Source organism: Xyrauchen texanus, chromosome 9 (genome assembly GCF_025860055.1).
Source record: "Xyrauchen texanus isolate HMW12.3.18 chromosome 9, RBS_HiC_50CHRs, whole genome shotgun sequence".
Taxonomy (NCBI): Eukaryota; Metazoa; Chordata; class Actinopteri; order Cypriniformes; family Catostomidae; genus Xyrauchen; species Xyrauchen texanus.
Genome location: NC_068284.1, coordinates 43620655 through 43645078, shown reverse-complemented (window position 1 = coordinate 43645078; position 24424 = coordinate 43620655). Strand labels below are relative to the sequence as shown.

The window sequence follows — 24424 nt, the reverse complement described above, 5'->3', positions numbered from 1 at the left end:
CTATGTTAGTGATCGTTAATTGCCTTTGATACAATTTAGGTACAGTTAATTAAATGTAAATGACCTTTGTTATGATTGCCTAAGTTGTGTAGTCCACACTGTTCAGGGTGGATGGTCATATGTTAATTTTCTCATGGTTGAGATGTCATAACCATGACGATTTCTAAAGTGGGAAGGAAGTTTTGAATTCTGAATGCGTTGTTCTATAGTACATCCAACTCTTATTTGGACCCTTATGAAATGGTACTGTGGCAGTACGGTGTATCAGAAGGAAATATAGTAGAAGCTAATAAATTATTACCATATTCATGTATCATGTACTCCAAGGACTCCAACTTAAAATAATACCATGGTGCATGTTCAAAAAACATGGTGGCTTACATTTTGGTACTTTTTTAAGAAATTATCAAGGACAATTAGTCTTTTGATATGGCTCCTTTAACAAACATTAAACCACAGCAGTCAGCCATTCAACATTTTTAACCATTTTTAAATGAACAAAGTTATACACTGGCCACATAAGTTCCATCCATCCATCCATCCGGATGTTAAATTGATAAATTAAAGAGATAATGCAACAAATCAGGACAATACTGGAACTGGATGCATTATTTTCACACACATGGCTGTCAAACACATATTGAGATACACATAACACATAATCAACACATGTGTAATGTATGTGTAACTTGTGTGTAGCTTATGTGTATCATATGTGTATTTTCTCAGGCATTTGTTGAGTCTAAATAGATGCATGACTTATTTTTTTTTCAGTAATACACCTAAATGACAATATAGTCAGATCATACTTTTCATGTGCTGTACTTGCTATAAGTGTACTTGTGGTTTCTTCATCAAATGCCAATGTCAAATGTAAAACAATTAAATCACTGAAACATCAGTGCCATCTTGAGTACATAATAACATGGATATCATGTATGCGTTTAAAATACTGATAATTCACCATTGTTGATAATTCATTGTTGCAAAGAAAGTCAATAGTATAGTATAGTATTTTTTGTATGAATATAGTACTTATTTCTCTTGGAATACACAAAGATATAGCTATCCTGTGATGGTAAACTTAAATAGATATGAAAAAATTATACAAAATATAATTTATGGAAGTGCAAATACAAAAACGACACTCTTACATACCTCGGGTTGAGACCATATACAGCGATATACACTTTTGGTTCTTAAACCATTATAAAAAATTATATATTATTTGGCATTTTGTTCTTTTTGTTCTCTTAAAAGCATTCAAGAGTCTTTATAAAATTATAAGCATCACATTTCTGCCTTTAATCCCTCAAAACATTGGCCCCATTCACTTACATTGTAAGTGCCTCACACTAACCCATATTTTTGCTTTTTATACAGAAAAGGAGGGTTGAGTTGAGATTATCTTTTGAGGTAATCAACATTATGCCATCAAATGCTGTAGATTGTGCTAAACTTGTATTGAATCCGGAATATTCCTTAAATTATTTTTGCATTTAAAATATATTCAACGCGAAGAACGGACAGGACGTGACCTGACAAATTAAAATCAAATCAATCTGTGCGCCTGCGCAGTGAAAACCCTCAATGAGGTATTCGACTCGGAACCTTTGCCTGCAGCCGCTGTTTCCAAAGTCTCGGGCACTGTGACGGAGTTTGCCTGTGTTTCCGGGGGGACTGTGTTTTCGTGAGCACGCGCTGACGGAGTTTTTCTGTGTTCGTTGTTTCGGCATCGCTGTTTTTTATGTGTATTAGTAAAAAACAAAGTTCGCCACGTGAGAGTTTGATATCTTAAGGGATTATTGATCATTGGGAGACGGAACGGCGGCAGAGACTCATGTTTATGCTTGAATGTATTTCTGGATGATGGTAAGAGCGCGAGATTAGCCATTAGCTTTAGCTTTAATCCTAAACACAAACACGCACAATTATGAATTTTCATCTATAATGATCCATATTGTTTTCTTATGTTGTTATGACTGTATTAACGGGGCTGTAAGTGTTTTTTTAGGGTGCCCGAGGTGTGTTGTGTGCCGAGGCCTTATCAGTCACACTGTTTACATGAAAACACAGACTTAAAACACACTTTTTAATCTGTGTGTGAGTTATTTGAACTGAGGCAGACGTGTTTAAACCATCAACCCAAAACGCGAGCACGGTGATAATTCAAAACAGAATAATCACCCTTACATGTTCTGCTGATGTCATATTAGATGATGTCTACACTGCGAGCAACGCGACACGACTAGATCGCTCATTTAAAATAAAACGAAGCTTGTTTTGTCGTGTCGCTCGCACTTGACGTAGGCGGGGTCTCATAAGGGTCATGAGACTGATGTCATAGTGAAGGATCGTAGGTCTGGAGAGACCAGAGATGCGAAATATGGGTCAGAAGAGCACATCAGGGATGAGAAATCTGATAAGGTTGGGAGGTAGCATCTGATATCTGGAGAGAACTTCAGAGAACATGAGAGGTCATTTGTTGATCTGGAGCATCTGGAGATTAGATGTAAGAAATCTGGAGAAATGGTTAGCAATCAAGAGAGATCTTCAGTGATCTGGAGAAAGCATAATGAGAATGAGAAGTTCGGTGAGATCAGCCATGAGGAAGCAGGAGATATTGTGGGGACATTTGATGAACTGGAGCATCTGGAGATTAGATGTAAGAAATCTGGAGAAATGGTTAACAATCAAGAGAGATCATCAGTGATCTGGAGAAAGCATCATGAGAAGTTCGGTGAGACCAGCCATGGGGAATCAATAGAGAGATTGTGAGAGATCTGAGATGAGAAAACTTAATAGATCAGCAGAGAACATCAAATGAGGCATCAGGAGAGATGGTGGAAATCAGCAATCAGGGCGAACATCACAAATCTAGAGAAGTCAAGAGAACCAATGAGAGATCAGAAGAGATTGGTTTTCTGGTATGTGGTCCATTATTCCAGTCATAATTGATGCACCTTTGAAGAGCTCGATTATCTCCTGAATATCTGTGAGAGCAATGGGTTTACTGCAAACATTTACTCACCCTCATGTTGTTCCAAACTGGTATGACTTCTTCCGTGGAACAAAAGAAAGAATATTAAGCCCAACGTATACTTCAAGTTTGACGCGAACTCACGGCTTCTGCGTAAAGTCGAATGCGAGCCTGTTAAAATATACTCCATTTGACTTTGCTCGCATACACAGGCAGTTGGCGCATGTGTGCTACAACTGCAATGAGACTATTTTCCTTCAGGAGTTTAGACTAGGGCTGAGCGATAAAATGATATAGATATTTATCAGGGACATTTTTTTTTCCGATAACGATTTTCAATACTTAGACGATCAAATCAGGTACGTTTGACTTGCACATCCATTGTTATTGTTTTTAACTTTGTCTCCTGATGTTTACCGGCCATTACATTACATCTGACAGCAACGGCTCAAATGTGAGTGCTGCCACCTTGTGGATCCACTAATTAGTACAAATAATTTCAGGCACATGCACGTTCAAAGACTCTCTGTTTTAGAAAAATTGGGCTGTGTGCATTCAGTGCTCGAGCACTCTGCTGATGACGAGATCTGAGCGTTCGCATCTGACAGAAATATACTTTGGGGTTTAAAAAGTGAATGGTGACTGAGGCTGTCACTCTCCCCAACATTGCTTTTTGATTTCAGTGGAAGAAAGAAAAGAATACAGGTTTTGAACAACATGAGGGTGAGTAAATTATTTCCTTTTTAAGAATCACTTTTAGTGTTTTTGTGCTTCTGAGCTTTTTTAATCTTATTTATCTCTTATCTCATTTAAATAAGAGTGGCTGTATTATATAGTGATGAGGCTGGCTGATCAAATTCTGCTGCTCTGGGCTTGTTTTGTAATCACTAATGATTCCAAGCTAATTAATACAGTTTTGATCCCAGATGTTCTGCTGTCCCTCAATTATATTTTTCTGCCTGAGTAAATCACTGTTCTGAAGTCACGATCTGATAGCAGAGCAGTGTTAGTTTGCTTGGTTACAGCACCGGGTGACTTGGGGCTTCTAGCTGAATATTTTCTGTTCCATTAGTTGTTGCCATGGATACAAGAAGGGAACCCCGGGATATAATGAACAGTTTATTCTATATAAGGAATGTTTGTCCATGGGAAAGCTTCTTCTGTTTCTTGCCTGGGATACATCAGCAGATAAATCTGAAGGAAAAGACTGTGGCATTTTCTTATGTAGTCATCATCACTGTAAGGGACTGACGCTTTGGCCACTGTTGAGATGGACAGTGCTACATATATTTAGTTATAGAGGTGTATAATTAAGTCATACCTTAAAGGGATAGTTCACCCAAAAATTTAAATTCTCATCATTTACTCGCCCTCACGCCGTCTCAGATGTGTATGACTTTCTTTCATCTGCTGAACATAAATTAAGATTTTTAGAAGAATATATCAGCACTGTAGGTCCATACAATGCAAGTGAAAGCCTTTGAAGCTGCAAAAAGCACATGAAGGCGGCATAAAAGTAATCCACACGACTCCAGAGGTTTAATATATGTCTTTTGAAATTATGCAATCACTTTGAGTGAGAAACGGATCGATATTTCAATTTTTTTTACTATAAATCTCCACTTTCAGAATGTGAAAGTGGACATATGTAGTCAAAAATTACTTACAAATGGACCTGTTTCACATCCACACCTATCATATTGCTTCTGAAGACATGGATTTAAACACTGAAATAATATGGATTACTTGAATGGTGCCTTTATGCAATTTTTGGAGCTTGGTCACCATTCACTTGCATTATATGGACCTACAGAGCTGAAATATTCTTCTAATAATGTTTGGTTGTGTTCTGCTGCAGAAAGAAAGTCATACACATCTGGAAAGACATGAGTGTGAGTAAATAATGAGAGAATTTTCATTTTGGGTGAACTATCCCTTTAATTAAGTAACTCTAGTGTCTCTCTTGTGTTCCTCACAGGTTTATTTCCTGTCTGTCACTATACCCTGAGGGTCTGTTCCTCGTCATCCTCTCTCGCTGCAAGACTCTATGGAGGAGTAGCTCTTGAGTGACAGGGACGAGAGCCAATCAAACGTCAGTAGGTGTGACAGACTCACTGCAGCAGGGCCTAAAGGAAGAGAGGATGTCGTCAAACCGGACCCAGACCCCTCATGGTCTGAAGCAGATCGGGCTGGACCAGATCTGGGATGATCTGCGAGCAGGAATACAGCAGGTGTATACCCGTCAGAGCATGGCCAAGTCACGCTACATGGAGCTCTACACGTATCCTTCAGTGTAATATAATGATTGAATACAGAGTGCACAGTTTTGAAATGAAAGATAAATATTTTTTGGGCAGGACTGTCTTGTATGCCCAAACAATAGCAGATGAGGAACGTCTTCAGGAAACCTGTTTATACACTTAAGATGAATTGCTGTATTTGCTGGTTTACATTTCGGTTACAAAACAGCAGTCTGTTTCGGCCTTAACTATTTTTCAGTCATGTGTATAATTATTGCACTAGTGTTCATCAGTCGAATCAGGCCCGTGGTGCAGGTGCCCCCCCGTCCAAACCTTCCAAGAAGACCGCCTCACCTGGAGGGGCTCAGTTTGTGGGGCTGGAACTTTATAAAAGACTGAAGGAATTTCTAAAGAATTACCTTACAAACTTACTAAAGGTATGTTTACAGAAAAAAATAAAATATATATATTGAAATCGGTTCAAATGTTATCTGGTGAAGAATTATAATACAGCTTTTTATTTATTTATATTTATTTTAACTGATATTTCAACAAACATTATTAATTCAAATTTTTGTGTGAGTCTAAGAGATCAGTCATTATACCGTTCATAATGGAAACAAGTCTCTACTATTATTCATCTTGTCAAAACATCTGTAAATCTACTAGGAGACTCAAGAAATCGTGTTTAAGCACCATAAAGGCCCCGATATATGAAATCAAAGAGTGAGTAGGTGTGATCTGTCCAAAAACAAAGGATTTATTTGGTTTGTTTTGCTGGTTTGTAACAGCTCACCAGGGCGAACATTTAGGAAAACTTCTTACTGGCTGCTAAACACCTTCTTACCGCCATTGGTCCATTTTATTGGTATGTGTGGCCAGGAGCTCCACCTATTTTGAGGCCGACAGCTGATTCCTGTTTAGTCAGTTAAGATCAGTCAACATGAACACAACTCTATGTGGTGTATAGAGTTATTAGCGAGCTGGTGCAAATTTACCAAGATCTGTGCGATTGTTCACATAGAGACATTTTCCAAGAACATGCCATACAATTTTTTTTTAAATGTATAATCTTAAGTGCCTATTTACTCTATTGTTTTATATGCTGCTTCATTACTAATTTGCATTTGCTGTTAAAGTCAATCATAAATCTGCCTATAGTATCATCATTAATGGGTTTTCTGCCCATTAATACTCTTTTATATGCTCATCTTTGCAGTGGTAACAGTTTCATAATAAATAAAAAAATTACAGAATGTAAAGACAAATAAGAAAAATATCTACTGCATATATATTACTTTTAATAATCGAGTAGTTAATACAGCTTCTTATGCTGATCTCATTTGAATTGTACTCATAGAATAAGACATGAATCATTCATAACAAATTTCAATTAGGGCTGTCGATTTAAAGAATTCAGTGTGATTAATTATATAATAAATTGTGTATTTAAAAGAATTTATGCAATTAATCATATCTCCAAACCATAATAAGGAATATTCCTTATATTTGATCAATTCAAGGTTGAAGTACCACCTGTTTTCTCCAGGGGGCAGTAAGTGAAACTCAAGCTGTATGGGCAATACACAGCTGTTTAGAGAACAAACCACACTCACTGACAGCTGGAACCGTTCTTGCGTTCAAACACAGCTTGATGGAGCGCAAATTCGAACGCAGGGATCTCAAGATGTGTTTTTCTACATTTCAAACTACGTCTAACTTGATACAGCGAGCTAAAATGGTGTGTTTATGACGCAACTCAACCAAAGTGAGACGCTCCAAAAACATCCGTCTGATGCAGGTGTACATTGACTCATCCTTAGACAAGCCCTTATAATAAATCTCCAAATGAATGATGAATTAAATTGCAAAATGGATCCTTGTGAACTGTAGGACAATGATTGTCTTATGTTCAGTATGGAAAAAACTATATATTGGATTCTAAAGCTACTTTGTCTCTTATCAGTGCTTTACTCATCTGCCACAATTGTCTAATGCATTTTAATTATTGCAATTATAATTTTTTCATAAGATGTATATTTTTTATTTGTAATAATTTCAATATAACTATTTGTAATTTGTTTTCATCATTATATATTCAATTTTTATTTGAGTGTTTTTTCCACAAATATATACACTCACCTAAAGGATTATTAGGAACACCTGTTCAGTTTCTCATTAATGCAATTATCTAATCAACCAATCACATGGCAGTTGCTGCAATGCATTTAGGGGTGTGGTCCTGGTCAAGACAATCTCCTGAACTCCAAACTGAATGTCAGAATGGGAAAGAAAGGTGATTTAAGCAATTTTGAGCGTGGCATGGTTGTTGGTGCCAGACGGGCCGGTCTGAGTATTTCACAATCTGCTCAGTTTCTGGGATTTTCACGCACAACCATTTCTAGGGTTTACAAAGAATGGTGTGAAAAGGGAAAAACATCCAGTATGCGGCAGTCCTGTGTGCGAAAATGCCTTGTTGATGCTAGAGGTCAGAGGAGAATGGGCCGACTGATTCAAGCTGATAGAAGAGCAACTTTGCCTGAAATAACCACTCGTTACAACCGAGGTATGCAGCAAAGCATTTGTGAAGGCACAACACGCACAACCTTGAGGTGGATGGGCTACAACAGCAGAAGACCCCACCGGGTACCACTCATCTCCACTACAAATAGGAAAAAGAGGCTACAATTTGCAAGAGCTCACCAAAATTGGACAGTTGAACACTGGAAAAATGTTGCCTGGTCTGATGAGTCTCGAGTCAGAATTTGGCGTAAACAGAATGAGAACATGGATCCATCATGCCTTGTTACCACTGTGCAGGCTGGTGGTGGTGGTGTAATGGTGTGGGGGATGTTTTCTTGGCACACTTTAGACCCCTTAGTGCCAATTGGGCATAGTTTAAATGCCACGGCCTACCTGAGCATTGTTTCTGACCATGTCCATCCCTTTATGGCCACCATGTACCCATCCTCTGATGGCTACTTCCAGCAGGATAATGCACCATGTCACAAAGCTCGAATCATTTCAAATTGGTTTCTTGAACATGACAATGAGTTCACTGTACTAAAATGGCCCCCACAGTCACCAGATCTCAACCCAATAGAGCATCTTTGGGATGTGGTGGAACGGGAGCTTCGTGCCCTGGATGTGCATCCCACAAATCTCCATCAACTGCAAGATGCTATCCTATCAATATGGGCCAACATTTCTAAAGAATGCTTTCAGCACCTTGTTGAATCAATGCCACGTAGAATTAAGGCAGTTCTGAAGGCGAAAGGGGGTCAAACACAGTATTAGTATGGTGTTCCTAATAATCCTTTAGGTGAGTGTATATATGCAATTATTTGCGAATAGTTAAATGAATTAATCTGCATACCATATAATTAATTTTGATTATAATTTGTTATCAATTGGCAGCCCTAATTTTAATGTCACATTAGTTAAGGTTTTACATGTAGTCTTGTGCGTCCTCGTATTTAAATGTTCCTCTAAACGCATTCTCCAGCGGTTTGGCTGGAGTATGAATGTTCGCAAACAGTATGTCGTTGCTCAGGTGTTTCAAACTTCTTTTTATCTCTGAACGCAGAAGAACATCTCCGAAAGTATTTAGGGGCCCTAAGATTATACTCAACGTATGGGCTTGAATATTACCAAGCTATAGAAGGACAACGGTAGCCTATCATTAAAAGAGTCATACTTCATTTACTATGTAGTTTGAAAGAAGTCAAATCTTTTGAGACTGATTTAAATTCTCATATCGAATGTCCTCTTCAGGATGGAGAAGATCTCATGGACGAAAGCGTGCTGAAGTTCTACACGCAGCAGTGGGAGGACTACAGATTCTCCAGTAAAGTGCTCAATGGGATCTGCGCTTACCTCAACCGCCACTGGGTGCGCCGGGAGTGCGATGAGGGCCGGAAGGGGATCTATGAAATCTACTCTGTAAGTGTTGCTTTAACTTGATTTGCATTGCAGGAATATCTCATTTCATATTGTACAGCTTGTGATGATTTTTTTGTCTTTTTTTTAGCTTGCTCTGGTGACGTGGAGGGAATGTTTGTTTCGGCCACTGAATAAGCAGGTAAGATTTGAAACAGGAGTCAAATGTGGGCATGTGACTGTAATTCTTGCCAATGACGATTTTCTTTTGTATCTTTGTGTTCAGGTCACAAATGCAGTATTGAAGCTGATTGAAAAGGAAAGGAATGGAGAAACCATCAACACCAGGCTCATTAGTGGTGTGGTCCAGTCTTATGGTGCAACATTTTTTTTACTTAATTTGCTTCTGTGTTGGTTTTTTGTTTGTTTGTTGAGCCTTTGATAAATGAATTTTGCTGCTCAGTGTGGTAGCTCAGAGATGTTTATCTCTATATTCTACAGTTGAGTTGGGTCTCAATGAGGATGATGCCTTTGCTAAAGGTCCAACTCTCTCGGTCTACAAGGAGTACTTTGAAACTCAGTTTCTGGCTGACACAGAACGGTTTTACACAAGGGAAAGCACTGAGTTCTTACAACAGAATCCTGTTACTGAGTACATGAAGAAGGTGAGGCCAAAATAGCTTGTGCTTTAAAAGAGGAACAAATGCAGTGAAGACTCAAAGCAGCGAACGTTAAAACCCTACAATTATCTCAAGAGGCTTGTTGCACATTTCTGTTGTAATTGTTAATTTGTTTTCTAGTTGGTGGGATATTGAGTTGTTTGTGTTTTGCAGGCAGAGGCCCGCTTGCTGGAAGAGCAGAGGAGGGTGCAGGTGTACCTCCACGAGAGCACACAGGACGAGCTGGCCAGGAAGTGTGAGCAGGTGCTCATCGAGAAACATCTGGAGATCTTCCACATGGAGTTTCAGAACCTTCTGGATGCTGACAAAAATGAAGGTGGGAACAACATTGAAGAATGTTTATTCATCTGTACATTAGTCTTTGATCATGTTGGGTGCATCGCTTTACAAAGTAACACGTTACTGCTATAGGTTATTTTTTGGGGGGTAGCGTGTTAAAAGTAATGCATGTTACTTCTCTGTCCTCAAAAACATTTCCCTTTCTTTTTTCCCGTAAAGTAGTCATGTAGGCTTCTGTAATGTATTTGAGCTTTCTCCGGTCAGGCGTGGCAGGCCAAAGTCTTGTGTTTCATATAGTAATTGCATTATTTGTAATTATTTAAAGGGGTCATGAAATGCTCTTTTTTTAAATTATTATTATTATCTTCACTGCATTCCAATTATAATTTTAGTGATGTTTCTTTGCAGTAAAACAATCATAATTTAGTAATATATTATAATTTTGCACCCTGTGTCTGGCCCTCTGTCTGAAGCTCTTGGTTTTGGCCTAAGCGCCTCCTTCAAACTTTAACTTAAATGACCACTTTTATGATTGGCTAACATCATGTAGCCCCTCGAATAGAGCCATTTTTTAAACCCAATTGGAAGAAAATTAACAAGCACCAAAACATTATAAAACTAAATGTCAGGGTTTGCATATAACACACGTCCAACACATTGCATCCATATATATTCAACTGTTCATCTCAAGCACAACTGCTAACACATGTTAGCAGTTGTCTGTCTACACCGGGGGTGAGAGTCATGTCAAAAGCAATAGAACCCATTATAATCAATGATGTGTCTACCAATTAAGTGTCACGTTGCGCCGGTAGTAAGAAGATGTCCCACTCCATTTTGCACTGAACACGGTGGCACTACTACTTCTGCCAATAACACAAATAAATGGTTAAGAAAGTTAGTGTTGACGCACCCGGTGTAGACAGCCTCAAGCCGCTCCGTCGTGTCAACAAACACGCCGGTGTAAACGGTGTCAATACCATAAACTTTTACACAGTCATGACTTAATGAAATATTCATGAATGAAACTGTTTACTCAATGGATTTTGCGATCATGTCCAAGTGTTTTTAACTTCCCCATCCTTAATTAACAGTTCCTTTGGAAATCTTGAATTGTAATATGAATGGTTTAATATGAGCCAAACATAGAATCCACTCTAAAACATGCTGAAGACACATCCACATCAAGTTTCCAGTATCGTTCCATCATGTTTTCATACACCATCAACTAAAAATAGCACTGATGGGCTAAAGAACTGTCATTGCATAACAGAGAGCTTCTCTTTAGAGTTGTATCTTGACACTGTGTCTTTTAAAAGCAGCTTGAGGTATGTATCAAGCAGTCAAAGATGTCTGTCTGTGCATGTTTATGTAGAAAAACATTTCAATCCAGACAGGCACGTGAAGATGTCCTGTGTAAGATCCACTTTGGATGAATCTTCCATCCCCATCTCTCTCTTCACCTGTGTGACTGACTGAGCACTAGTAGGCAGGGCCAAGGGTGCAATGACGCAAAAATAGGTGTTGCATATGCAGCTGTATTTGGTCCTTGTGATGCCACAAGTTCCACGAATTCCAAACGATCTGTTTTTGCCACTTGGTTTAAATAGATGCTCTTTTTCTATTGAGTAAGTTTTCAGTTCTGAAACTTACATTATGGTTTTTATAGCACAATGACCTCTTGTATGTCAAAAGATCAAAGAAAATTTGATTCCTCATTTCATGAGCCCTTTAAAGAAAAGGACAGGGATGTAACCACTACATGCAAGCTATGTCAGAAGGTCAAACAGTTGTCCACTGTAAAAAAAAAGTTTTTTTGCAAGGAAGAGCACTTGTTCACAATTAAATATGGTACTTTCGATCTGGATGAGAGAGCCTCAGCCAACTGTTGGTGAGAAACGCAAAAGAAACTTCAAATTAAAAGTAAATCCTGAAGGATTCTTCGGTTAGCCTCTATCGCTAGGCATTTGCGTACAGGACACGTGACGCGAATTTAGTTATCAGCAGAGTGTTCAGGCTGATTTTCCTACCACGGGTACTTTAAGGAATACTTAACCCAAAAATGTACATTCTCTCACTTACCCCCATGCCATCCCAGATTTTTCTGATGAACACAAAGATTTTAAGAAAAAATATCTCAGCTCTGTATGTCCATTCAATGAAAGTCAATGGTGTTCAGAACTCCAAAAGCTCCAAAAAATTAAATAAAGGCAGCATAAAAGTAATCGTGATATAATAAATGTCTTCTGAAGCAATACAGTTCGTTTAGAGAGAACTGCTTTTTCACTTTACATCTTGTCATTGCAGTCTCTAGGCACAATTGCGCTTTCAAGCTTCCTAGTTCCTATTACACTTCCTAGTGCTTAAGGTAGGCTAGATGATGCTAAAGGATGTTTAATCAAGCTTGAAATCATGATCGCCAAGGCGACTGCTGATGTCATGTTTTATAGTGAACATTTATATTTTGGTGTGTTTTCACCCAAAACCAACTGGATTGCTTCAGAAGATATTAATTAAACCCTTTGTGTCTTATGGATTACTTTTATACTGACTTAATGTCCTTTTTGGAGCTTTAAAGTGCTGATCAGCATTCACTTGCATTGTATGAACCTACAGAGCTGAGATATTCTTCTAACCATCTTCGTTTGTGTTCAGCAGAAGAATAAGTCTTTCACATCTGGAATGGCATGAGTGTGAGATAATAATGAGAGCCCATGCAAGGTGGCAACACTCACATTTGAGCTGTTGTTGTCACAGAGAAGTGCTAGAAAATGATGTAATCACTGCTAAACAACAATAGATGTACAATAGTGAATGTGCACGCCAAGGCTACGTGTGCGATGAGGTCGTGAGATACCTGCATTTGTATAACTCGAACCTAAAGGAAAATAAAGACATCTTTATGGTTCTAAACTCATGAAGAGAAATAGTCTGTGTATGACCGCACAGTCAAATGGAGTTTACTGTTATGCTTTGAGTGATGTAACTTAATTCTTATCAATGTAATAATGCAACTTGTTACTTTTAAAGCTAGCATTACCTTTCCATGTAGAATGGGTTGTAAACCTTGACTCTATTTTTGTCTTGCTTTGTCCATAGATCTTGGCCGCATGTACAACCTTGTGTCACGGATCACAGATGGATTGGGAGAGCTCAAGAAACTTCTGGAAACTCATATTTATAATCAAGGCCTGGCAGCCATCGAGAAATGTGGGGAGTCTGCTCTGAATGTGAGTCTGTATGAAGATGGAATAGTTTCTGGAGCCAGACTTTTGACCATAAGCTTTTTCTGACCGAGAACGCCCACCTAGACAGGAAGATATCTTCTTTACTCGTTAATCTCAAGCAAAAAACTTGAAATCTCTAAAATGTTTTATACCTTGAAACTTGCAAACTTTGTTAAGCACAGTGAGGTCTACTTCCTCTGAAGAGCTCTTTGTATCAGCCTGGGAACTTTGATTCATGGCAGACTGATTATAAACCTGTGCACCTTGACCCATGGAAATTGTGTAAAGCCATCCAATCAGATTGGAGTGTCCAGTTTTGAGGAAGCTCTCTCAATCAGAGGGTATTTCAGGCCTACTAGTATAAAGCTTGTTATCACCATGCTTTAGATTTGATTGTTTATAATACACATTGTCAGTTATGAACTGCTTTGAATACTTTTATTTTCCTATAGGACCCCAAAATGTACGTACAGACTATTTTGGACGTCCACAAGAAGTACAATGCATTGGTGATGTCAGCATTCAACAATGATGCTGGTTTTGTGGCTGCTCTTGACAAGGTAATATAAACTTTTCAGCAATGTTTAGGTTAGCTGAGTAGTTCATGGTCTCGCATGAATAGATTTGAGGTATTTAAACAGGTATTTTCATTCTGTTCAGGCTTGTGGACGCTTTATTAATAACAATGCTGTTACCAAGATGGTTCAATCCTCCAGCAAATCTCCTGAACTACTTGCCAGATACTGCGACTCTCTGCTTAAGAAAAGGTGTGCATTTTTTACATTTTGTAAGAAATTAGAAACGTTTTGTGGCCGATTATGCTTGTTTTTCATGATTTAGATCTAGTTGATCTAAATAAATCTCTGTTTATTTTTCAGTTCCAAAAATCCAGAGGAGGCAGAACTTGAAGACACTCTCAATCAAGTGGTATGTTTTATTTATTTAGATTAATTGAGATTTCAAAATCACATGCAGATTTTACCATGGTTCCCCAGGTCATCGTAAACCTGGATAGGTTCAGGGAATTTTAAAATGAGATTTTCAGGCCTGGAAATTTACAATCTTGTAAATTCATGGATATTTCTATAGTGAATATAGAAAATGTGAGTTACGCTCGGGTGTAAAATTAATAATTGGCTGGAAATTGCTCTTTTTGAGTGCAGTCTCTATGAAAAACATATTTGTCTAATATTCTCTCCTCTCTTTGTGTTTCTTTCTCATTTGTAGATGGTGGTGTTCAAGTACATTGAGGACAAGGATGTGTTCCAGAAGTTCTATGCAAAGATGCTGGCCAAACGTCTGGTCCATCAGAACAGTGCCAGTGATGACGCAGAGGCCAGCATGATCTCCAAACTAAAGGTGCACCAATTCTTCCCGAATCATTACATAATAATAGAAACTTCTGTTTGAATGATCCATAAAGTTCAGGGCCTGTATTCACAAAAGTCTTAAGACTAAAAGCAGCTCCTAACACTTAAATAATAATAGGCATGTCACTCATAATTTTCACACTCTTTTAGGAGTTTCAGTAAAAAAATGTTATCTAAGTTTAATTCATGGACATTTTTAACTCTAGAAATAGCTTCTAAATAGGATCTGCCTGGGTGGTCAACTTAACGACCGTGGGGTTGACTAATATATATTTAGTGGCTATGGGTTTTAAGAGGAGATGAAACTCAAATTAATTGAGAGTTCCAACTTTTTGGAGATGGCTTGCTGTGCTTAACAGTGAATAACAGTCTGCATGGTAAAAGCCTCTGCAAGAAGTTTAGTCTTTTTATGTGCTGTCATTAAAGCACAAATATGACATTTTGGTACATTGTTCTTCTTGAGAAAAGCTTTTCATGTTGCTGAAATGTTCTTGGTGTTGTAGGTTTTGTCTGAATAACAGATGATTATTGATTTGTCATTTTCAGCAAGCATGTGGCTTCGAATACACATCAAAACTCCAGCGCATGTTCCAGGACATTGGAGTGAGCAAAGACCTCAATGAACAATTCAAGAAACACCTTACAAACTCAGAACCTTTGGACTGTAAGTTTTAATTTTGTCTGCTGTGCTATTAAGTACTTTTTTATTATTATTTTTATTATTATTACAAATGTAAATAATTTTGCAAATGTGTTTTTGTAGTGGACTTCAGCATCCAGGTGCTGAGCTCGGGTTCATGGCCCTTTCAGCAGTCCTGCACTTTTGCTTTGCCATCAGAGGTAACACAATCCCCACTTGATCTGCCATCATTGTCAGTACTAAACTGTTTTCATGTTAAATGTTTTTACATATATAAACATAGCTCTGTTCCAAACCGTAATGTGCTGGCTCAAAGGCAGCAACCTTCTAAGACAGAATCCAAACTGAAAGTTAAACACTTTAAGTGATGGATTGGAAACATAGACATCAACTATATTGATGCTTACTGAAGCATCCAATGCAAATGGCTCTCCACGTTTTGTGGCCCCTGGGAGGCCTGACTAATGTCAAGAGTTGATTCCAGTTGAGTCGGACATTAGCATGTTGCTAAGTTAATATCTTAATATTCTAATAAGCACAGAAATACATTACGCTCACAAATACTGGGAGAAATAGTACATTTTAAATTTCATATTTTACAGTATAATAAACATTTCTCTCAACACACTGTGATCATTACCAAACATGCTGGGATTGCTTTATCTGTGAAGAATACTTGCAATGCTACCTTAGGTTTTGGCCAAGATACCTTAAGCCCAAAGTATACTTCGGTCAGTCTGGACATGTGAAGCAATTTTTGTCATCAGCGGAGTGCTTGAGCAGTGAATGCGTGCGTACAAACACGCCGGCAATTATTTGGATTAATTAGTGGGTCCACAAGGTGTCAACACTCACCGTTAAGCCATTACTGTCATGAAGCACTAGAAGATGATGTAATTGCCGCTAAACAACAGGACGTGCACGTCAAGAGCGTGTTTGTGTGAGGAGGTCAGGAGATGCCCCAAATAGCTAAAAACCTTTCATTAGCCATTGAAATTAGACTGAATGCCTATGGACGAGCACATCTGTGAGGGCTAAAATATGTTAGAGCACCACCTACTTGAAGATCAGCATTTTGTGACGGAAGGTGACCAAGGAAAAATACATTTTTTGACGGAGTGAACTGAAACCATGCTTTAAAGTATTTTTTTAAATTATATTTATCATAAGATTGTAAACATATACAATATTACTTCTGAATAAATGGAGGTTTTTATTTTTATTTTGGGTGGATTCTGAAACATTTAGACCAATATTTAGATTTTAGTCCACAGTATGTGTAAATGGTAAGCTTTTAAATTTGAGTGTGGAAACTTGCAGGCGGCAACCCAAAAATGCCCTACAGTTGAAGAGGTTAAAGGGTCATGAAACCTGTAAACAACTTTTTTTGAGACGTTAATAGTTATGTACACATTGCACATCACTGAATCAATGATAGCACTCATTTTGTTTAACACTAAGGGAAATGCATTACTTTTTAAAATTTTTTAGAAGTTGCTTAAAAAGTAAAGCCATTTGGCTCTTCCTGTTAAAAAAAGTAATACCACAAACTGTGAGGTGTACTGTATGTGTAAAGGCTGAGATGTGATTGGTCAGAGCAGAGCTACTTACGTGCTATGAAAATGCGAGCAGGCTGACTGCCAATCTCATGTAATGACAGACATGCTCAGATATTTTTTTCTTTATTCGTTTCATCAATTTATTTCCCTCTTTACATGTACTGCAATTCAGCGATACAGAAAACTACAATAAATACTCTTGAAAATGAACACCTTACAATCCATTCATATTTGATAGGCTATTCAACAGCTGTTTTAATGCACGCACGCATTCCATCGTGTCTTCTCTGTACATCTGATCATGGGCAGGGAAACACGACGGCATGGTCAAAAACAGTAAACAATGATGAAAACCAAAAATGTACAGATCCTTTTTATATCGTACGAAAGTTACTGGGATTTAGGCCTACAGAGTTTACGGCATTCTGTGAAATACTGGATAACTTCACGCAGACAAGATTATAAGCATTTTTATCACGCTAGAGTCATGTTAACGTATTAATATTATAAGTATTGCGACTGTATTTTTCAACAAGTTTTTAGTTAATGTTTTGTTTATTGGACCCATTTTCTTTCCTTATATACGGAAGCTCAAAGAGGCCATGCGTTATTATTATTTTTCTGTCTCGTTTTCTCGTGATCTCGACATAACAAAAAGTTGTTTTTGCCTTTAATTTTCTATACAGTTTTTAATTGAGCTACAGGATTTACAATTAAAAGTTTATTACAAGGTATGAAGGACAATGAGAGATCTTTGGCAGAAAAGTACAATTTATTATATGTAAATGTAAAGTTATGTTAATTCATTACACTTTGGTTATAAAATATTCACCTGCCCTATCCAAGAGTATTCTAACCAGTCACCTTTCACATAGGCTAAATCAAACATATTAATAAACACCAGACAGCACGTCACAAACACTTAATAAACGCTTTTCATCAATATAGAAAGACTCGCTTTCTTCTGCACTCAACAGGAGTCAAGAAGCACGTCTTTATGTGCTTTCCGCAAAGTACCGTTAATACTGTAATATGCGCGCACTCGGATCTAAATCGCGGCTGGCTTGACCGCAGTCATGCAGACGTCCCGGTCCCTCAAGTTGGCTGGCAATGAAATTGACCAAACGTTCCAAACGTTCACTGTATTTTCTACGAAAAAGTTGTAGACGTGATAGTCTTCTTCTAAAGTGTCTGACACTAATCTGGAAGTTGTCAATGACAGAGAGACGTCGAGATCTCGAAAATTAAGTCATGATCACGAGAAAACAACTTTTTGTTATGCCGAGATCACGAGAAAATTAAGTCATGATCACGAGATAACAACCTTAGTTATGTCGAGATCACGAGAAAACGAGACAGAAAAATAATAATAACGCATGGCCTCTTTGAGCTTCCGTACTTATGTGCCTTAATCAACATTATGTCACAAACACTGTCAGTAGAGTATAACTTGTATTGAAGGCAAAACATTCCTTGTTAGAATAAATGTCTCCGTATTATAATAAATAACAGTCCTTGTTTTGGCAATATGCTAGTCTAACTGTTGTTCTCACTTCATTCTCAAAAGTTTGAACATATTATTAAAATCATTGATTTGCAAACTATCGCTTACTCTTCACAAGATCAGACTTTAGTTCTGAGTTTTGTTCATATCAAAACTCTTGCTTTTGTCTCCATTCACATGTTGATGTTTAGCAATCTCTATCAAGATTGTTTTGTAAGCCTAGAAATTAGTTGTTGTTCGAATTTCGATCTATCGTGAACCAAAAAATGACATAACTTCCAAATTAGCAAAATAAATTCTGTCCAAGTGATCATAAATAAAATTACCCTTCAAACATCATAATCTCTTATTGCTTGATTTTACCCCCTTCTGGGAGGGGGGGGTTCTACACTGTTTACAAGGTCCTTGAAGAGCTTATAGTGCTTGTATTTAGCTTTTAGAAATGTAAGTGCTGGAATACCTGGAAAATTGCCTTGTTTTGTTGAAAGGTGCTTGAAATGAAAACTGACCATTTGTTCCGTGCAATGTGTGTCCATCAAAGATGAAATCCACACACTCCACTTTTATTGAATAATGTGTCTTTTTTTTTTTTTTGTATAAATTTTTTTTTCTCCCAATTTGGAATGACCAATTCCCACTACTTAGTAGGTCCTCATGGTGGCGCGGTAACTCACCTCAATCCGGGTGGCGGAGGACAAGTGTCAGTTGTGTCTGCTTCTGAGACAGTCTATCCGCACATCTTATGACGTGGCTCGCTGTGCATAACACCGTGGAGACTCCAAGCACGTGGAGGTTAATGCTACTCTCCGCGATCCCCATTGAGAGTGAGAACCCCTAATCCTGACCACGAGGAGGTTACCCCATGTGACTCTACCCTCCCTAGCAGCCGGGCCAATTTGGTTGCTTAAGAGACCTGTCTGGAGTCACTCAGCTTGCCCTGGATTCAAACTCGTAACTCCAGGGGTGGTAGTCAGCGTCAATACTCTGAGATACCCAGGCCCCCAAATAAATAATGTGACTTTAAAATCCTTTCTGTTTTTACAGTCAGATAAAAAATTATTATATAAATATTATTTTTAATCAGACAGCACAAATGCTTATTTATTATTAAAAAATAAAATATTCACTTTCATATACTTTGCTGTTCAGTTCTGTTGCTTGTTCTGAACCTATGAACAATTTTTGAAGGTTTATTTGTTTTTGATCTTTTCTTGTAGTGAAAGGTGCATTTGAGAAACTCTTATTATTTAAATAATTTTTTAGCATTTATATTGTGTAAGAACTTTATTGATAAATGTTTTCAAAGTCATACTTTGTCATTTAAAAGTTATTATATTGAATGGAGATAAATCAAATAGTGAACCTCATATCAAACCGAATCATGAGAACCTTATCGTCCCATCCCTAATATTTTCATAACCCATTGTGTGAAGGACTGGTGCTGAACAAGGAGGTTTCATGATGCATTAAGCACTTTGTAAAAATATTTTGTTTTCTCTAAATTCTCCTGTCACAGTTGGAGAGGAGCTACCAAAGGTTCACAGCATTCTATGCCAGCAGACACAGTGGCCGCAAGCTCACCTGGCTTTACCACCTGTCCAAAGGAGAACTGGTCACCAACTGCTTCAAAAACCGTTACACCCTACAGGTATGACGTGATAAGTGTGACTTGGGTATAAGTGTGATAAGTATATTTGTTATTGTCAAAAAAAAGTAGAATTTGGTCTTGGTGGTTGACTTGCATTTAAATACTTACAAATACATGAATATTCATTTCTGCAGGCATCCACGTTCCAGATGGCCATTTTACTGCAGTATAACACGGAAGATGTTTATACAGTCCAGCAGCTGACAGACAGCACACACATCAAAATAGTATGTGAACAGAACTGCATTCAATACAGTGTATAAGTACAAGAAGAAAACAATTTTATATATATATATTATTTTATTTATTTTTCAGGACATACTGGTGCAGGTTTTGCAAATATTATTGAAATCCAAGTTGTTGGTAAGTTACTTTTCCCCCCAGGGATTATTGTTAGACATCTTTAACACATGCAAATATTCAATTAAATTGTAAGTTTGTAGTTTTCAAGTCACAATTCTGTGTGCGTTTTTGAGCAGGTTCTAGAGGACGAGAACGCAAACGTGGATGAAGTGGAATTCAAACCTGACACCCTCATAAAACTCTTTCTGGGTTATAAAAAGTTGGTATCCTAATTGCTTTTTCTTTTACAAACAACAATTATGAATCTATAACTTGTTGATATGTCACATATTGTGCTTTGAATTACAGAAGAGCGATTGTGAATATTGATGTCTGACTGTATTTCTTTGTCCAGTAAAAAGCTGCGAGTGAACATTAATGTGCCAATGAAGACAGAGCAGAAACAGGAACAGGAAACGACGCACAAAAATATCGAGGAGGACAGGAAACTCCTGATACAGGTACCCACTTCCATACTGAAAAAAATATTAGTATATTCCTTAGGGCTGCACAAATAATCATGTCTGCCTCTCACAGTTAATAAAGCATAACTGTCTGCAATGATTAGTGAGCTAGCAAGCAGAAATTAAAGTTGCAAATAATTTTTTCATTTACATTTATAGACTGTCTACAGACGATAGACAGTATATTTTATCGTATGTCTCGTACGTGCTCCACTCTAAACTGTATTTATGTACTCATGAGGCTCATGATATGGTGTTTCAGTGGTCTCAGAATGGTTCTGTGGTCGATACACACAAATTCCATCTCGTGCTCTGATTATGTTTTAACAGAACATCTCTGCTCCATGTTCGGTTCATTTGCGCTGCTAATGTGCGCTGACCTTTTTATATTTAAAGGACTCCAGATCTACTTCAATTGCAAATTTGCAGTAAGACGTTCATGAGTATTCCATTCTGAATGTCTGTATGTATGCATTACTTGTACAGGCGGCTATAGTGAGAATCATGAAGATGAGGAAGGTTCTGAAGCACCAGCAGCTCCTGGCAGAAGTTCTGAACCAGCTCTCATCCAGATTCAAACCCAGAGTCCCCGTCATCAAGGTCATTTATTCCTGTTATACAAACCTAGTCTAGTTTACAGGACTCATTTACAGTGTTGATTAAGGATGGGAATTTAATTTATTTTGTTTTTTTTAAATACTGTAACCAAAATTATTTTTCGTTAACTGTTCTTGAATGTGTACATTCTTACGCGATGTGGACACAACGTTGTGCTAAAATATTCTGACAGTGTTTCCTGCACCACTGAATTTACTGAAGACATTAGACATTATTTTTGTAGAGCTTGCGGTGTAAATTAAATAAGAGATGTGAGATGTACAACAAAATATATATTATTTATATATATATATATATATATATATATATATATATATATATATATATATATATATATATATATATATATATATACACACTCACCTAAAGGATTATTAGGAACACCATACTAATACTGTGTTTGACCCCCTTTCGACCTTCAGAACTGCCTTAATTCTACGTGGCATTGATTCAACAAGGTGCTGAAAGCATTCTTTAGAAATGTTGGCCCATATTGATAGGATAGCATCTTGCAGTTGATGGAGATTTGTGGGATGCACATCCAGGTCACAAAGCTCCCGTTCCATCACATCCCAAAGATGCTCTATTGGGTTGAGATCTGGTGACTGTGGGGGCCATTTTAGGACAGTGAACTCATTGTCATGTTCAAGAAACCAATTTGAAATGATTCGAGCTTTGTGACATGGTGCATTATCCTGCTGGAAGTAGCCATCAGAGGATGGGTATATGGTGGCCATAAAGGGATGGACATGGTCAGAAACAATGCTCAGGTAGGCCGTGGTATTTAAACGATGCCCAATTGGCACTAAGGGGCCTAAAGTGTGCCAAGAAAACATCCCCCACACAATTACACCACCACCACCAGCCTGCACAGTGGTAACAAGGCATGATGGATCCATGTTCTCATTCTGTTTACGCCAAATTCTGACTCTACCATCTGAATGTCTCAACAGAAATCGAGACTCATCAGACCAGGCAACATTTTTCCAGTCTTCAACTGTCCAATTTTGGTGAGCTCTTGCAAATTGTAGCCTCTTTTTCCTATTTGTAGTGGAGATGAGTGGTACCCGGTGGGGTCTTCTGCTGTTGTAGCCCATCCGCCTCAAGGTTGTGCGTGTTGTGGCTTCACAAATGCTTTGCTGCATACCTCGGTTGTAACGAGTGGTTATTTCAGGCAAAGTTGCTCTTCTATCAGCTTGAATCAGTCGGCCCATTCTCCTCTGACCTCTAGCATCAACAAGGCATTTTCAGCCCACAGGACTGCCGCATACTGGATGTTTTTCCCTTTTCACACCATTCTTTGTAAACCCTAGAAATGGTTGTGCGTGAAAATCCCAGTAACTGAGCAGATTGTGAAATACTCAGACCGGCCCGTCTGGCACCAACAACCATGCCACGCTCAAAATTGCTTAAATCACCTTTCTTTCCCATTCTGACATTCAGTTTGGAGTTCAGGAGATTGTCTTGACCAGGACCACACCCCTAAATGCATTGAAGCAACTGCCATGTGATTGGTTGATTAGATAATTGCATTAATGAGAAATTGAACAGGAGTTCCTAATAATCCTTTAGGTGAGTGTATATATATATATATATATATATATATTATAAAATTATTTTAGGATACATTATTTTGTACAGAGCCGGAATCGTTACAGTTCATATTTTTGTTAGATTTGACCATCACAGAAACCCAAAGCAGACCTGTTGCTGACTACAATTTATCTTTTCTCTTACAGAAGTGCATTGACATCCTCATAGAGAAGGAATATCTGGAGCGGGTGGACGGAGAGAAGGACACATACAGCTACTTGGCCTAAACATTTCATTGCTCCTCCACTTCTTTAATGTCTTTCACTCTCACTTTTTTAAGTTGTCTCTTGGGTAATAAATATCATTCCTCTTGATGTTCGGCCTGTGTTGATGGGAATTTGAGCACAGAAGGAATTCTAAAAAGGAAAAGGACATACAAAAGGGGAGTGTTTGTGTGTGCATCAGTGAGTATGTGTGAGAGAGCAGAGAGAGAGAGAGAGCTTGACTTTACTGTTGTATTGGAGCAACCCACCCTGGAGGGACAGACTGCATTTGCAATGTACATACATACATACATACATACATACATACAAACAAACAAACCTTGAGCTTTAATCTTACAAAATAAAACCTTACAGGTTTTAGAAACCCAATCAGAAATAAACCCTTCACATTAAGCATGCTATTGCCTCTCAGCATTTACATGAAGAAGAAAGAAATATGAACAAAGATCATTTTTAATCTTGGGGAAGAAAGGGGCTATGATGCCTGGAAAGTGTATTAAGATATAAAAAGAATAAAATAGGAAAAGGGTGCAATTTTAGCTGTACTACCCTAGAAGAAACGAGTTGGGCAGGTCTGTAGAAGTGTAATCTGCATTGTAACCTACCAGAAAAACCATTTGTATAGTGTGGTTCACTTTTTTAAATGCGTGTTAAATAAAATAATTAAAAGTTTCTGTATTTCTGATGCTGTTGAGTCACTGACAAACAGACCCATGGAGCCATAAGGGAATGTTTTGAATATAAGCCATTATGCATATTTTAGACATTCATAGGTAGTTGACATGTAACAAGCTATGCTCTGCCAAAATGTATTTTAAATAGCATTAATTCTTCATGCATGCTTTTATGGACGCCTGTTAAGTGAGAGACTACATGGAATATGTATACTTAAAAGATCAATTGTCTTGTTGCAGGAGCATATAAAATGAATTGGTGAAGGCAAAAGATGATTATACACAGTCAATATACGTTTTAAGGTAATGTTGATAAAAAAAAAAAATGTCATGTAGCCTACCTCATGTTTAATTCCAATCACTTTAATTTAATCACATATTTTATTTATCTGCTACATTAATATGTAGAATGGCAGTAAATATATTAAAGGGTGGGCTGTAGCGACATGGGTTTTTATTGCTCAATAACGAAAGTTTGAAGTAATGCTCAACTTTTCACTGAC

General features: G+C 37.8%; 1 protein-coding gene across 3 annotated transcripts; it reads left to right on the top strand.

The window, feature by feature from the left end:
* The first annotated feature begins 1678 nt into the window (after nucleotides 1-1678).
* On the top strand, nucleotides 1679-24198 carry LOC127649235 (cullin-1-like). Of its 3 annotated transcripts, XM_052134243.1 has the most exons (23): nucleotides 1679-1872; nucleotides 3664-3703; nucleotides 4959-5261; nucleotides 5480-5657; nucleotides 8995-9162; nucleotides 9251-9301; nucleotides 9386-9476; nucleotides 9601-9764; nucleotides 9933-10095; nucleotides 13158-13288; nucleotides 13738-13845; nucleotides 13946-14052; nucleotides 14164-14212; nucleotides 14513-14644; nucleotides 15202-15319; nucleotides 15419-15495; nucleotides 19875-20006; nucleotides 20141-20233; nucleotides 20322-20369; nucleotides 20483-20568; nucleotides 20704-20809; nucleotides 21299-21412; nucleotides 23170-24198. In XM_052134243.1, the coding sequence occupies exons 3-23, from the start codon at nucleotides 5122-5124 to the stop codon at nucleotides 23248-23250; spliced, it is 2337 nt and encodes a 778-aa protein (XP_051990203.1). In that variant the 5' UTR covers nucleotides 1679-1872; nucleotides 3664-3703; nucleotides 4959-5121; the 3' UTR covers nucleotides 23251-24198. The 3 variants fall into 3 exon arrangements, with proteins under 3 accessions (XP_051990203.1, XP_051990202.1, XP_051990204.1); XM_052134242.1 differs by lacking the exon at nucleotides 3664-3703; XM_052134244.1 differs by lacking the exon at nucleotides 3664-3703 and having other exon boundaries at nucleotides 20486-20568; nucleotides 23170-24197.
* Nucleotides 24199-24424: the final 226 nt, after the last annotated feature.